Below are 15268 nucleotides of genomic sequence, written 5' to 3' on the forward strand. Positions count from 1 at the left end.
GTTCTGGGCTGGGGTGGCAAATCTGAGCCTGCAAGCCCAAGTCATTCTAAGTGGCCTAGCAGGAACTAACTTTAATTTACCACCACCAGCAAAATCTGTGTCGGACGTCTTCTCCCTCTTTGCACATCCTGTCACCAGCTGCTTGCAGCAATACATGAGGGATTATATGTGTCTTTGCCAGATTTCCTGGGATGTTTTTTCCTCCCAATCACAACACAGCACTAGGAGGAAAAGTTCTTCTTAAATCCCAGGACTTATGTATGCTCTTCCATACATATACAGATAAGTAAATGAAGTCACCTGGAACATAAGTTGCTCACAGTAATGTCCTGCTTTTCAGAAAATAACAGGTGGTATCCAACTAATTTGTTCTGTCAGTGCAAGGATTTCCACTTGCGCAGTGGAACTCGCCAAATGTCTCTTAAATTTGATCTGGGGGTTTCCCCAGTCCTCCAGAGCAGATGTGAGGAGGGCAAGGAACACTCACAGGGAGATGAATGGGGGAAGGTCCATTGCTCAAGTACAAATCCTTGCCAGTGACAGAACTAGTTAGTTAGGTAGCTCCCTATGCTTATATTTTGAAAGAGAAAAGTAGCAATACCCTACCTTTGGCTCCTGAGATAGGAACTGGATTCTTTTAAATAACACACTGATTTTCAAAAAATTGTTTGCTATCTTTGCCCTAGAAATTTAGGGATTTCTTTAACCAAAATGAGACCAGTGACCCAAGCAAAGATACCAGCATGATCCTTACAGTGGAAGGGCGAACATTTCCAGTGGATGTCTTCTACATTCAGAGGTCTGTTCCTGTTTAATACTCGTAAGTGGTGACTAGAGGAGCGTGCATCTTGTGACACCCGCTTGCCGACCAAAAGTCTGGGCGGGAAAGGGAAGCATTAAACGGACCTTAGGTATTATTTTAAAGAGTTGTCTTTACAATGGGTACCGGCACGTTAAGGATGTAAACCAGAAACCTTGCTTTCCAATTGAATGTGTCTTTCTCCTATTTTGTGAGCAACAGGCGCAGACTTCAGTGGAGGAGGGCTTCGGGAACCTTCCCCCGTCCCCTTCTGCACCGGCCAGCTGGAGCAGACTTCAGACGAGTGCTACGGGGACTCGGTGGAATCTTCATGCTTTTCCTCCCCTGGAATCTTAGTCCTTCCCTTCCCCCTCCACAGAAGGGATATGGGCAAACCTGGCAGCACCTTCATGCCCTTTCTCCTCCTCCTCCACAGAAGGAGATGGACAGGTCCGGTGGCAGAAGTGGGCTCGTTTTTTTTACCCCTGCACACACAGTGCTTGCTTTTGTGCTTGCGCTGGGCAAGGAAATGTGGGTGTCCTAGGCGGATAATCGTGTGCTTTGTGAATCGTGTCCTTTTATGTTCTTGCGACCTTACTATGTTTGTGTCAGGCATCTTTGAGGAATGCTCGAGTAATAGTGGCAAAGCCTTCTGGGAGAGTAGCCATGTTAGTCTAGGGTAGCTGAACCAGCAGACAGTCTTCAGGGCTTATTATATCAATAGATGCATAAAGCAGTGCTTATATATGGGTGTAGTAATTCAGTCCTTTGCTTTTCATTCCTTAAACACTGTATGAAGTGATTGCGTATTATGCAAATATTAGAGGCTTGAGTTTCCCACCTCCCCAATTTTTATTTTAATACTTTTAAATATACAAATTTCCATTCCTTTCTGAGGAAAACTAGGACAGCTATTTGGTATTTGTTTAAAATAAAAAAATTCCTTCAGTAGCACCTTAAAGACCAACTAAGTTTTTATTTTGGTATGAGCTTTCGTGTGCATGCACACTTCTTCAGATACCAACAAAACAAAAACCCGGCTACTTACTAGTGCATATGGGACTGCCTCATACATGCATGTACATAACTTGATTCCTATATGCTTGGTCCTACCAGCTGACTGGGTGCACTGGTTTCACTGGAAAGCTTTTGTATGATGTGGTATGGAAATTCTGTTGATGGCGTTGTATCTGTGATGGCCCTCTCGCATATGCAAGATCACATGATGCAGGCATTGAATATTAAGCTTCCATGTGTGATCCAGTCCATAGTTAGATGTAAATTTTCATATAGGGCAGTGCCATATTGAACGCCTTCTCTGTATGTTAGAGGCCTCTTACAAAATTTGCTTGTAGTGTTAAATTGGATTTTGCAGGCCCTTATAATAGATGCGTAGAATTTATTTGGGTAATAAGAAGCAATTTTGTGTGTTTGTACAATGCTGAGTGCTTTGTAGGCAACTATTAGTACAACTGAACTGTTTTTAAAAAGTAACTTGTTTAGATGTCAAAGCAACATATTGATTGAACTGTTTTTCTGCAATTGTGAAATAAATTCTTGTGCGTGTGTGCTATATAGAGATGGAGGACTCTCTAGATACAGACGTTCAGAATTTGTGATAATGTCTAGTGAAGTTATTTTAAGTGACTTGTGAAGAATTCAGAAAGGTCCAGCTAGCGCCAGGATTAACTCTTAGGTCATGTATCAAGCATACTTCAAGTATGTGAGCTGTCTGTATTACTTATGAAAATCTAACTATATATTACCTTTTTTATCGTGGTGATAAGAGCAAGTTTTGCCTTCCCTACTTGAAACTCATATCTATGCTTTTTCCAACAGTCCTGTTCCAGATTATGTGAAATCAACTGTGGAAACCGTTATGAAAATTCATCAGACAGAAGGTGATGGGGATATACTGGCATTTTTAACTGGCCAGGTAGACACAAAAGAAATGTTTGTCCTGTTGAAATTGTTACTTTGTTATAAGATATGTTCACTTTGTGCTGTGTAATAATTCTGAAAACATTTTTTTATGCAGAATGTGTGCGAGAGGGAGCAAGGATGTGAAATTGTAGTTTCAATAATTCAGGAATTTAGGGTTGCTGCATACACCTGTTTGGGGTTATACTAAACTGTGAAATGCCACTGTGGTTCTAATCTGATTTGGGAAGCTTCTAAGTCACCTGCTTCCACCTGCTTAGTATGGTTTCGCTTCAGCAGCCATATTTCAGTTCGTTCAATCAGTTGTATTTCAGTACAGCTTGAACTTCCCACTTACTCCGCAAGCTACTCCTATTGTACAACAATACCTTGCAAATTTAGCATTCCTTTCTGTTAAGATCTTCAGCTGTGGTCCTTTCCACCTGCTTTTCCAGCCTTGGACATGTCTGAACTGGTGCCTGTGCTCTTCGCCTTTAATTGATCATAGCAGCAACTTGTGAAAGTAGTAATGATGACGTACAGGAGAGAACTACACCAGCGTTATGCTTCCTCCTCTGCAAACTATGTCCACGGTTGTAGCACCCTGTATATTTCTGTCTATAACACAGAATGCCTTCCTTGTAGCAATGTAGGTTGTAGTGACAGGAGATGCAGTGGAGCACACTTGACTTGGCAAATCACAAGTGTTAAAAATTTCCTAAAATAGATGTAGAGGGAATTTGGCTTGTGCGTTTCAGATGTTTGGAAGCTGCAATCTCAAATGGAGATGCCATTAGAACCTGTAGATTCTGAAGACTGTCACTTGTACTGCCAGTATGAACTATTCTACTGCCCAGGGAGAAAGAAAATTTATTACAGTACCTCTAAATTAATCAAAACAACTGTATTACCTGGATGAAATAATTATGAGCGAATACCTTTTCGGAGTTCCAAAAATGGAGAAAGCATAGTTATTTTGGTCAATTGAAAGGCTGAGCTATTTCTCAAAGTATAAAGAAGCACTTAAACAAAAGTATTTGCAGCTCAGAAGTTCTCTTTCCCTGCTACAGCTGTAATATGCAAAGGGGGTTTCCTGGAACTGTCCCACTGTGTGGTTCCAGCTAGCTGCTGAAGCTTGCAGTTCTCATCACAAGAAAATCTTGGTCCACTCAAGAGAGAGAGAGAAAGCAGAAATCACGTGTGCATCCTCTTGTCATTGGTTTGTTGTATACAAAGCAGGCCTCTGATAGCTTGTGATTTGGATGTTGGATGTTATGCAGCCTTTAAGCATGAACTGCAAAGTGGGATTCTCATTCTTGTGTGTCTGCTGGAATGGAACGATAAGGCACGAGTATAAGAACATTGGTCACCTGGCAACTTTTAGATAACATGTGGGAAGAAATTCCAGCAAGGCACTACAGTATTTTTTAAAAAAATCTCTTAATTTGCTTCAGTCTCCATGATATGATATTGGAGCTTAAATGCATTTTGATCTGTTGCTCATATTGATGCTTTTCTAGGAGGAAGTGGAAACAGTTGTTTCTATGCTGATAGAACAGGCCCGGGTCCTTGCTCGCGCAGGGATGAAAAGACACCTGCGAGTTCTTCCAATGTATGCAGGATTACCTGCTACTGAGCAGATGAAAGTGTTTGAGAGGGTATCTCCCAACGTTAGAAAGGTAAAGTTGCTTCCGTTGTCATAAATGCATAGGGCACTGTGCTTGTAAATTGGTGGCATTGCCCACCGTCAATTAATGTTTCGCCACATTGCATTTGGTAATGGCATGGTAACAATGCGTTTCCCCACGTACTTGGTTACCAATGCTGTAGGGTTTTCAGTAAGTCTCCCTGTTGGGATCAACTCCATGTATCCTGCTTGTTAAACAAGAGTCTTTACTCATTTTTATATTGCTTAGAGCAGGCACCCCCAAACTGCGGCCCTCCAGATGTTTTGGCCTACAACTCCCATGATTCCTAGCTAACATGACCAGTGGTTGGGGAAGATGGGAATTGTAGTCCAAAACATCTGGAGGGCCGAAGCTTGGGGATGCCTGGCTTAGAGCAGCCTTTCTCAACCTTGGGCTCCCTGATGTTGTTGGACTACCACTCTCATCATCTCTGACTGCTGCCCCTGCTAGCTATGGATGATGGGGGTTGTAGTCCAACTACGTATGATGATCCAAGGTTGAGAAAGGCTGGCCTAGAGGTTAATCATCTCTATGCTTTGCCGCTGCAGTTTATGGTAGCTCGTTTACTTCCCTCAAAATGCTGAATGCAAGACTACAACCCCTGCCCTGCAACAATGCCCACCCAGGTTGTAGTGAATATGTTGCTTTATTTTATCTTATTTACTTCTTTGAAGACTTTGTACTTTTCTTCTCCGCTCCAGAGTACAAATCTGCCCTTATACAAATCAACGGCTCTCTCTTTTTGCAACACCTTCAGGGTTTTGTGTGTGTGTGTGTGTGTTTAGTTCTTTTCTTTAATGCAGCTTTTCAGGCCAGCATTATTGCTGCTAGCCTAACCACTCCTAGAAAACTTTTTGAATTAGAGTCCCGTTATTGTGATTCCCTACTTATATCAAACTTTTTTCTGCTTTTATTTTCTTAAACGTAGCTCGTCAGGGATCAGCAAGCATAATAAATCTCAAGTAAACTGGCTTTCTTTATTCTTTCAGGTGATAGTGGCTACTAATATTGCAGAAACATCCATCACAATCAATGGGATTTCATTTGTGATTGACTGTGGCTTTGTGAAACTCCGTGCATATAATCCAAAAACAGCTATTGAATGCCTTGTGGTTGTCCCAGTATCAAAGGCCTCGGCCAATCAGAGAGCAGGCCGTGCAGGCCGGAACCGCTCAGGAAAATGCTACAGACTTTACACAGGTGAAGTGTGTGTAACACTTAAAGCTTTGCTCTTTTGTTTGTGGCTTGGGTGGCACTGTACTTAAAAATCTTTCCTCTCCTCTTCAGTGGGGTCCCCTGACCCACCAGCTTGCTGTATTTGGGGTGGGGGCACCAGGGATTGCCCAGGTGAGAAGGGATGGGAAAACCCCTTTCTATCAGTTTCCCTCTGTTTACATTTCTCAGAAACATTCACTTTGCAGGCCTGTTTCCCCTGATTCAAACCCTCCCACCTCTGATTCTACGTGCTTGACATGTTCAATGCTCACTTTTGCATTTAGATAAAAATTCTCAGGCACCAGATTCTGCAAAATTACCTTCTTCAAACACCTTTTGCCATCATCGTCTTGTTTAGTTTCAATTCCTTACTAAGCATAATTGTTAACATTAGGAATGTCTTGTGTGTTTTTGTTTTTCTTAAGTTCAGGAATGTTGTAGAGGTTTGACTTAAAGGATTTGCATTTTAAAACGTTTGCTCTCTTCACAGAGGAAGACTTTGAGAAGTTGCCACAGTCCACCATTCCCGAGATGCAGCGCAGTAACCTGGCACCAGTCATCCTGCAGCTCAAGGCTTTAGGAATTGACAATGTGCTTAGATTTCCTTTCCTCTCGGTAAGTATGGGATTCTGCTGTAATTTTTCCGTGTTCCGTGGTTTGTCAACACGGTATAAGCCATTTTACAAGGACTGCAAGGTCTACTGTCCTGTTGTGTTCATGTGGACCATATGCATATCTTCCTGTTAAGTGCCAGATTAAGAAGGAATAACGGTGTTCCTTTGCTTTTATCTTCCCTTTTGTTTCTGCATGTCTCATGGCTCTTTTGGAATAAAGGTTCTAAATGCCTGCAGGCTATAAGAGAGGTTAAAAAGAGCTTGTAAGTCCTGAATGTTCCCTGGAAATTACTAGTACCATGTTTCTCCGAAAATAAGACACCATCTTATATTTATTTTTCCTCAAAAAAACACACTATGGCTTATTTTCAGGGGATGTCTTAATATTTTCCTCCTCCTCCTGCCGCGGCTGGCATTGCTGCTGCGCCTATCACTATGTCTTATTTTCGGGGTATGGCTTATATTCCCTGAATGCTTAAAAATCCTGCTATGGCTTATTTTGTGACTACATCTTAAAATAGGGGAAACAGAGTAGGTAGCAGACTATCAGAGGTCAATGGTTCATAGCCTAGTAACTATTGCTGCGAGACTCAGGAAGTAGGATCGGGTGGACCTAACACCAAGGTTGAGTGTTTGCCTAACTGCTTCTGAAGAGCCCTGTGTCTTTAGTAAAGAAAGCAAGAACCTCGGGAACCTCCACAGAAGAAAATAAAGCATCCATTTTCAGATGTCTTTCCAATCCAGTGCTACTGTTTTGTTTATTTACGCAGTGGAACTTACCCTACCTCTTCCCTGCCCTGCAGCCCCCCTGGAAAAGACACTGGAAAAGACAATGGTGGCAATAGACTGCTTGGTGGTTTTTTTAATTGTAAACTACTTTGAGATGTTGAATAGCCGAGAAAGGGGTATATAACGATAAATATATAGATCTGTTAACTAGATTTCACAATCTCTTCCCATGTTTAGCTTATGATTGAACGTTATTTGCTGAATGAGGACATCTAGGGGTCTTCATGGCTACCAACATGCTGCAGCATGCAGAATATAGAATAATCTGGGACTCAATAGCTTTTGGTCACAGCAGCGCTGTTCAGGTTCCACAGCACCCTGGACCTGTTCTGACCGGGAGCCATTGAAATTGCACCAAACAAATATAGTCAGTTCCAACGGAGAGAGTTTGTGGTGATGTAGCATGGAAATGTGTTGCATCAGTCTAGCACAGTTGAGTTGTGCATTGTGCCATTGGGGGCAGCTTTAGCAGATGATTTACTAAAATTTAATTTTGCTCTGGTTGTGTCTCATACAAGTCCAGTGTCTCTTTGCTTCCCGATTCTTTTCATCCCAGCCTTCAATAACAGTCTCTGGCCAAAATATTGGAGCACATGGTTCTAGGTTTTGCAATGTTCCCCCGACATCCCCTCAACACACTCCAGCTGTCATGAGCAATTTAATAAAACATATATATTAAATGTAAGCATACTTGTACTGTTCAAATAATTTTCCCCACTAGCAGGATTTTGATGTTTTAGTTGCAGCTTTCTAAATCTTTGGATTTATGAGATCATATATATAACTTCCATTTTCCAGTGCCACCTTATCCTTGCAGTTCTGGAGTATTTAAATTTTCTGGTTTTGTACTTAATATTTGGACTTCAGTGCTTTATGTGCCTCCACAAGGCAGTTCTGAAACTCTGTTCATGTTAATCAGGGGCCGCCAACTTTTCTGAATGTTCAGAAAATGCAGTGGGCAATGGTCACAAGATGGTTTCCATGTGGGCAAAACACAAAACGGCTGCCACATCTAAAAGAGCAAAAAAGAAAAGGGACTGCAAAATGGTGCAGCCATTCTTCCTCCCATCAGCTGCCCCATCAATAGTGAGGAAAGGAACTGTTTTCATCTTGCATTGAATAAAATGTAGACATGTTTAAGGGAGCTTGTTTAATTAAAAGAGGCTGAGGCACTGTGGACAAGAGCTAAGCAGGAAAGCCAAACAGTCTATTGTGGATTTTTACTGGGTGCCATGGAAGGTATTGGCACCTGCAGGCACCGAGTTGACGACACCCGAGCTAACCATTTGAGTGCAAGGCTCTAGTTTGCTGAGATGTTATCCAGCATGACTGCTAGAGAAATTTTTCTCGAGTAGCTAGCAAAACCAGGGGGTTTTGAAGTCTTGATGTTTGCAGCCTGTACAAGGCTGTGAAGCAGTGTTCACCTGCATGGCTCACAACGTTTTCCAGGAAATATCTAAAAAAGTTTTCAACGGTGAAATACCTGCAGGCATAAGTGGTACCTGGGTGAGAGATCACATGGGAGCCCTTATCTGTGTCCCTTGAGTTCATTGTAATGTAATAAATGTTCCTACAGTAGGCAGAACAAATGGTATGTATGTGTTTTCCCCCCAGCCTCCACCTGCTCAGTCAATGGTGCAAGCTTTGGAGCTGCTCTATGCATTAGGAGGTAAGGTTCCTCTGCTGATTTCCGTCATATTTTTCAGCTGACTTGTGCACCATTGCCAGCAATGCTGTTAGGTTCATTAAGGCCCTGCACCTTTAGACTTAACTCCAAAATGGCAAAAGCAAAACTGAAATGTAATAGTAGACTTTTATTGTTAGCATCTCATGAAGAGCACGCCAGGCTTTTGAGATGCTGGGAGATAATGTGTTTTCTTTAAACAAGGTACTGTGGTTTCAAGATAGTCATTTATCTCTATAATCACTGTCGGGTTTCCATGCTCAGATTGTAGTTGCTTTCACATAATAATAATTGTCTTTGGTTCGTATAGAGGCACATGTGCAAGGCAAGCAGCTGATGGATTTTCATGGGTGGTTTGCAAGTACAGACATGTGAACAAGCCTTTCCTCATTATATAACCCATTGGAGTAATTGAGAATTGTAATAAGTAAAGCATTCCTTCAAGGTGTGGGGTTTTCATTAGAACCCTCTCTCTTTCCTATTATCAGCCTATATGGATATTGACTATATAGTTTTTATATAAAAGAAGGCACTAACTTATATAGCCAAGTCTGGGAGTGCTAGCTAGGCCCCTGTGTGCTAATAGTAGCTTTGGCTAGATGCTCCAGGAGCCCTCTTTGTCCTCTGCGGTAATACCTATAATCTGAGGTTGCTATCAGATCTATTTGCAAAGCATGCATAATTAAATCCTACAGTAAAAGAAGTAAGGGTGTGTTATATATGTGCCACTTCAAGATCAGAGACCACGTGAGGCAGCTGGGAAGATACAGGTCTGGTCAGTAGCTGAATGGGAGACATGGGAATACCGTGTGTACCAACTTTAGCTCCATGGTAGAAGAAGGGTGGGCTTAAATGTAGTAAAATAAAAATGCATCTGCTTTGCCTCATGGATGAAGTCAGTAGTGGTATGCAGGCTGCTGCTTTTGACTTACTGGTGGAGTTAATAAACAGCAGCTTGTCTATGAAACCTATCTTGCATGCTGCAGAATGGCTTGTCTCTGATTCTCCCAGTGGCTCACAGTTTCTGCTTTTCAGACGCAGGAATAAATTTTAGCTAGAATTTTAGTTCCGCAGAATAGTACATGCAGTATTGCAATACCTCTCTGTGTAGAGAGTCATGCCTCTAATTAATTTGTTTTGAAATACTTTATAACCCTGTGTTGAGTCATCAGTATGCATTTGCATTTTATATTGCTGCTGTTTTTCCTGCAGGGCTTGATAAATATTGCCGCCTCACGGAACCTCTTGGAATTAGGATAGCCGAGTTTCCTTTGAACCCCATGTTTGCAAAGATGCTCCTCGAATCAGGTAATGCCAGTGTCTTGCAACTGTAAATCAGCTTGTGCATAGTTAGTCCAGCTTAATTAACTTGCTGTAAGTCTCCAAGTGACTTCTGTGTTGTGGTATGTGGCATACAAGTATCATAAATAAATCCACCTCTATTGTGTTTGTTTTTGTTGCCGTAAACTGACTATTTGTTGTTTGAGCTAGATACCATAAAGTGAACAAATGAGTCTTTGAATGCCAGATGCAACAGAGAATAGTGAAGAAGGTCGTTTGCATACTTAGGTTTTACATTGAGCTGGAAGCCTTTAATCCATTGCATGGCTCTGGAGATGTAATAGGCACTCCACAGTAGATGGTATTAGATTGCTGCCAGAATCTCAAGCAATACGGGATTTTAGTTGGATTATCTTCTGTGTGGTTGCTAGTGATGAACAGACATCCTGCGCTTCCTGCCTCAACTTGATTGAGAACTGAACATGTGTGTTAAATAAATGTAGTCCATCAATAGCTGCTGTTCTGGTATTTGGCCTGCTATCACTATGTTACTGTTATTTAATTAAATTTATATACTGCCTTTTATCTGACGATCACAGGGCTGTTTGCAGCATGTTCTAATCTAGTAAATAGCTGCTTCAACAAGCATTTTGAAATGACATTTAGAGTTTCTGTTCTCCACTACAAAGCAGAAGCAAAATACTAGGATTGTATCCAGGAATAGCATCTGGCCAGCGAAAGTTGGCACCCCATTTCCGCCAATCCCCCGAACCCATTGTGACCCTCTGTGCTATATCCCATACAGTTCCAGGGGGTCACCTAGCCTTTAGGGAAGCATTTTTTTGGTGGGAAGAGGGACTGTATTAAGTTAGAGGAATTGGTGAAAACTGGGTGCCCTGCCCTGCAGAAGCACTTCTCTTGGATGGAGCCACCACTTTATATAACCCATAGTGTTTCCTGTCATATAGTTCTGTGAGAGCTGCTATAGCTATTTTTAATCCAGCAAGTGTGAGGAAGACAAAATTTTCTTTATGTGCTTTGTGTTGTCAGTGTAAAAGTAAAGTCCCTTCTCCCCTAAACTCATTTTGCAGGGAATTTTGGCTGCTCACAGGAGATCCTGAGCATTGCAGCCATGATGCAGATCCAGAATATCTTTATGATTCCTCCAAACCAAAAGACACAAGCTGTAAGTGCCATTTCTGAACTCAGCTCTGTTACATTGGTGCTCACCCACTGGAACTCACTGTCCAGGAAATCTGTTTGCCCTCACTGCTTAACTGGTGTTGCAAAGCAAACTGAAAAAATGTTGTTCCAGCAGTTCTGTTGCCTTGGCATATGTTGCTTCTTGCTTTGCATTTTAATTGTCATTGTTATTCAATCTTTGTTCCTGTTAACCTCCTTGGGCATATTTTGCAAGAAGTGGAAAAGTGAAATATAATATTTTTTTTGAGTAAGTTACTTGCTTTCAGGGTGTGGGGAAAGGAATGAAATACACATTCCAGCTTTTTCTGAGAGGTTGGAAAATGAACGATTTAATAGCTGAAAAAAATGTTGGACAGGCATACAAATTATGTCTAAGTTGAAAACATTGCATTACATTTATTTGTGCATACCTTCTAGTTGCAGGTGGTGAGCATGAGAATCTTACAGTATGTTTAACTTTCCCCCAAAGATTTATTAGAAATATGTAGTAGCTTTAAAACACTGGGTATGTGCGCTATTCCCCTTAAAAATGCTTTTAACAAAATAATGTTATTCATAGAAGAAACTGTAAGTACTAAATGCGGAAAGGAATAAGCAGTGAAAATGGTAAAGGTTGAGGGTTCTGTTCTCAAATTCATTCACAAGTGGAGTCCTATTGATATTGCTGAATGTGGTTCCTGTCTAAAGGGTGTCTGGGGTTTTGTTGTTGCCGCTTTACCAAAATGTTCCTCCTTTTCAGATCAGAGAACACAGAAAATTTGCTGTGGAGGAAGGCGACCATCTCACTATGCTTAATGCGTATGAAGCCTTTATAAAAGTAAGTAAGCTCAAAAGGAGGTACGAGATGTGCAGATTTTTGCCAGTCTTGAATCCAGTTGTTGTGGATGTTAGACGTTTGGGGACGTCCAACATAGTAATGAACAGGATCAAATGTGTGTTGTGAGCTAAGCAAAGTCAGTTCTGGTTTTTATGTAGGCAGATTGTTGTGCAGAGCCCTAAAGCTCCACTTAGTTTGATTGGGGAATATATTCACCTAAATCAAGCTAGGTTTGTCCTGGGGGGGGGGGGTAAAACCACAGCCCCACTGGTGTGTTTATCATTAGATATATTTAAAGCATTAGAGTACATTACCAAAAGCCCCATTCAGCCATTCTTGGAATTCAAAGATCCACAGCATGCCCTGCATATTATGACAATACATTCTGAAGTTTATTTTGCAGTGAAGACTAGGAACTTGTGTGTATGTTGTGATATTTAAAACAAATGATGAGGCTCTCAAGTCTCTCTCTCTCTCTCTCTCTCTCACACACACACACACACACTCCATGTCCTCTGCTAACCCATGACCTTGTAGAATATTTGTTTACCATCATGTTAATGCTTACACTTGGAGTGTAAAAATAATAATAAAAATGCTTTGACTGCAGAATTCCCTCATCTATAATGGCTTTGTCAACTAAAATTTGGATTCAGAATGCACATAATTCCTCACAACACTGGAACCTGGGGTCATCTAAAGAAACTGAATATTAGTTAACTTTTGTCTGTCCTGAATCTTCTATGTCCACACAGAACATATTTAAACTCTGGGATTTGCTACCACCAGATGTGGTAATGGCCACTAAACTGGATGACTTTAAATGCTGTTAAGACAAATTCACAGAGGACAAGGCTCTCAATGGCTACTAGCCATTATGATGGTGCTGCCTCTGATATTGGAGGCAGTTTGCTGCTGAATGCCAGTTGTTGCAGATCATAAGTGGGAAGAGTTCTGTTCAGCTCATGTCCTATTTCTGGCCTTCCCATAAGCATCTTGTTGGCCACAGTGAGGACAGCCTACTGGCCTAGATGTGTCTTTTGTCTGATTCAGCCAGGCTCTTCTTAACATTCCTAACATGAGATTTTCCCAGAATCAACTGATGTGTTTGAACTGCAGGAGTAGCTACGTACCGGAGTCTCCTTTCCAGATTCTGGCCTTCAGCATGACCTGTTCTTGCCAGGAGAGTTGCATGATTTTAGACCGACCTGTTGCAAACTGATTTTTGGCTGGTGCGTGCATCCCCACTCCCATAATATTAGGAAAAGAAACCTGGAGAAAAAGTCAGAGCTAACACCTTTATAAAGCAAGCTGTTTAAGGTGGTTCAGCTGTTCCTTTTTCTTTGCAGCACAACAAGAGTTCCCAGTGGTGTCAGGATCACTTTCTGAATTATAAAGGTCTTGTCCGAGCCACAACTGTGAGAGAGCAGCTGAAAAAACTTCTTGTCAAGTTCAAAGTACCAAAAAAGTCCAGTGAAGGTATGAGCAAGAGAGAAGAGATCTTAGCAATTTCTTATTTATTGCCTATACTCTGCTTAGTACAAAAAAATAGAATTACCAACTGTGAGCTGCATGGGGGCTTCACAACATTTGTAGCACTGGTTTCTTTCCATTGTGCGTTAATCCAGTGGTGGCTGTCTGCTGATGGAAGAGAATCCATTACCAGAATGTGGCAATTTGTGGCGGTCTCCCAGTCTTCCTTTAACCCATGCCCACACTAAATCTGCTCCACACAGTTGAGGGACCTTCTAGAGCAGACTTAGTGTGGCATAGGGGACTGCAGGAATGGTAGGGGTGCCACCAAAAATTGCCACCTCCCGTTTTGCTGAATGAAAGCCTTCCATCAGTAGACAGTCACCACTGGATTCCACTCTTGCTTTTGTTAGCATGATCGTCCATTATCCATTTGCTTTACACTGCTTCAGTGATGTATATTGTATTTTTTACTAGTGTAAAAGCTTTCTAATGTACTAAGTGTAGAGTACCTCTTCCTCACTTTTACAGTCATTTCAGTCTTAGTATAACAAGCTAGAATATTTATTTAAACCCATGGGTTCTGGAAACTGGAATAGACTTTTATTAGCTTTGCAGACAGGCCTTTTGGAGTCTGAAACTTCCCCCTTTCCTGCAAAGTCTATTTATGTTTGACTAGATTATATGTTGCATTGGGGCGGGGGGAGCCAGGCAACAGTATAGTGTATTGTGGAAACAGAAGTGAACACACCCAATCAGAAAAATTGCTTATGTACCTTAAGCAGGAAGGTGGTTATTAAAGAGAGCACAAAATCAGAAGCATGCTTAGCATAAGTTAAATGCGTACATACCTTGGTTCCAGGTGTGTATGGCTGTAAACATAAAGGGCATAAATGAAAAAATGTAATCACAGGCAAATTTTTATTAAGATTTATTCTTCACCCTTCAATTAAGTTATCAGGATAGCTAACAAAAATCCAGTTCCATAGTACAATACAATAAAATGTAACCCATCATAGTACTTGAAGTTCAGTGTATTTTAAAACTACTGAAATTGTAGGTGATATTCAACTAAGTTTTACTCAGAGGGAACTCATTGAAATTAATTAACATGACTTAGTGTGCTATGAGTAAAACTTACTTGGATACCATCCTATGTATGTAAAAACAAAACAAAACGAAAGATGTCTCGAAGAATGCTTTCCTCCTCCTCTTTTTGTTCAACAGTTGCCACAGTAAGGAAAAGCTTAGGGCAGATGCATGTAGCGATTTTTGTTGTTTTAATGGAAAGCAGATGTCAATTTCAGCAGATGAAGTGTGTGTGTGTGTGTGTGTGCATGTGCATAAGAAGGGATGGGAGCTTAGGCACTTTTCATCTGCCCACCCCCCACCTTCACTCCCTTAGCTCCTTTTTCACCCATGTAGAAAAGGATATCTGCCTATACTATTTCCCTTTGCAAGTGGAAGAGCAGCTGGGGGTGTTGGTGGTGTTGAACAGAAAACCAACAGTAGAGAAAGGTTAAGCATCCCCTCCCATTCTATTCTCAAAATGTCAGCCTCCTACAGCTGGTTTTTGTTTAAACTTAAAAAAAAACCCAGACAATGTGTTACATGTGTTTGCCATGTAAAATTTAGTTTGGTCCCTTCCAGAAGATGCCCAAGATCTGTCACATCTCAGAAAGTGATCAGCTCCACCTAATTTATCCAGTTGTGATAACAATTCAGTCATCTGTTGAGTTTGAAAAGAGATAAAACAGCTCTGTGATGCTTAACATCCCAAATAGT

The 15268-nt window shown here is 41.3% G+C and overlaps 1 protein-coding gene across 4 annotated transcripts in view; it reads left to right on the top strand.

Moving 5' to 3' along the window:
- The window catches only part of DHX35 (DEAH-box helicase 35), a 36058-nt gene that overhangs the window by 13542 nt on the left and 7248 nt on the right, over positions 1-15268 (top strand). For 2 of the 4 annotated variants that reach the window (XM_060277270.2, XM_060277269.2), the window contains exons 9-19: positions 687-799; positions 1022-1249; positions 2639-2735; positions 4240-4398; positions 5397-5607; positions 6113-6237; positions 8640-8694; positions 9922-10017; positions 11082-11176; positions 11933-12010; positions 13360-13489. In XM_060277270.2, the coding sequence (XP_060133253.1) occupies positions 687-799; positions 1022-1249; positions 2639-2735; positions 4240-4398; positions 5397-5607; positions 6113-6237; positions 8640-8694; positions 9922-10017; positions 11082-11176; positions 11933-12010; positions 13360-13489 (1387 nt within the window). The remainder of the gene's footprint in view (positions 1-686; positions 800-1021; positions 1250-2638; positions 2736-4239; positions 4399-5396; positions 5608-6112; positions 6238-8639; positions 8695-9921; positions 10018-11081; positions 11177-11932; positions 12011-13359; positions 13490-15268) is intronic. The other 2 variants (XM_035123234.3, XM_035123233.3) reach the window with 1 other exon arrangement.

This window comes from Zootoca vivipara, chromosome 7, assembly GCF_965207765.1.
Source record: "Zootoca vivipara chromosome 7, rZooViv2.hap1.1, whole genome shotgun sequence".
Taxonomy (NCBI): Eukaryota; Metazoa; Chordata; class Lepidosauria; order Squamata; family Lacertidae; genus Zootoca; species Zootoca vivipara.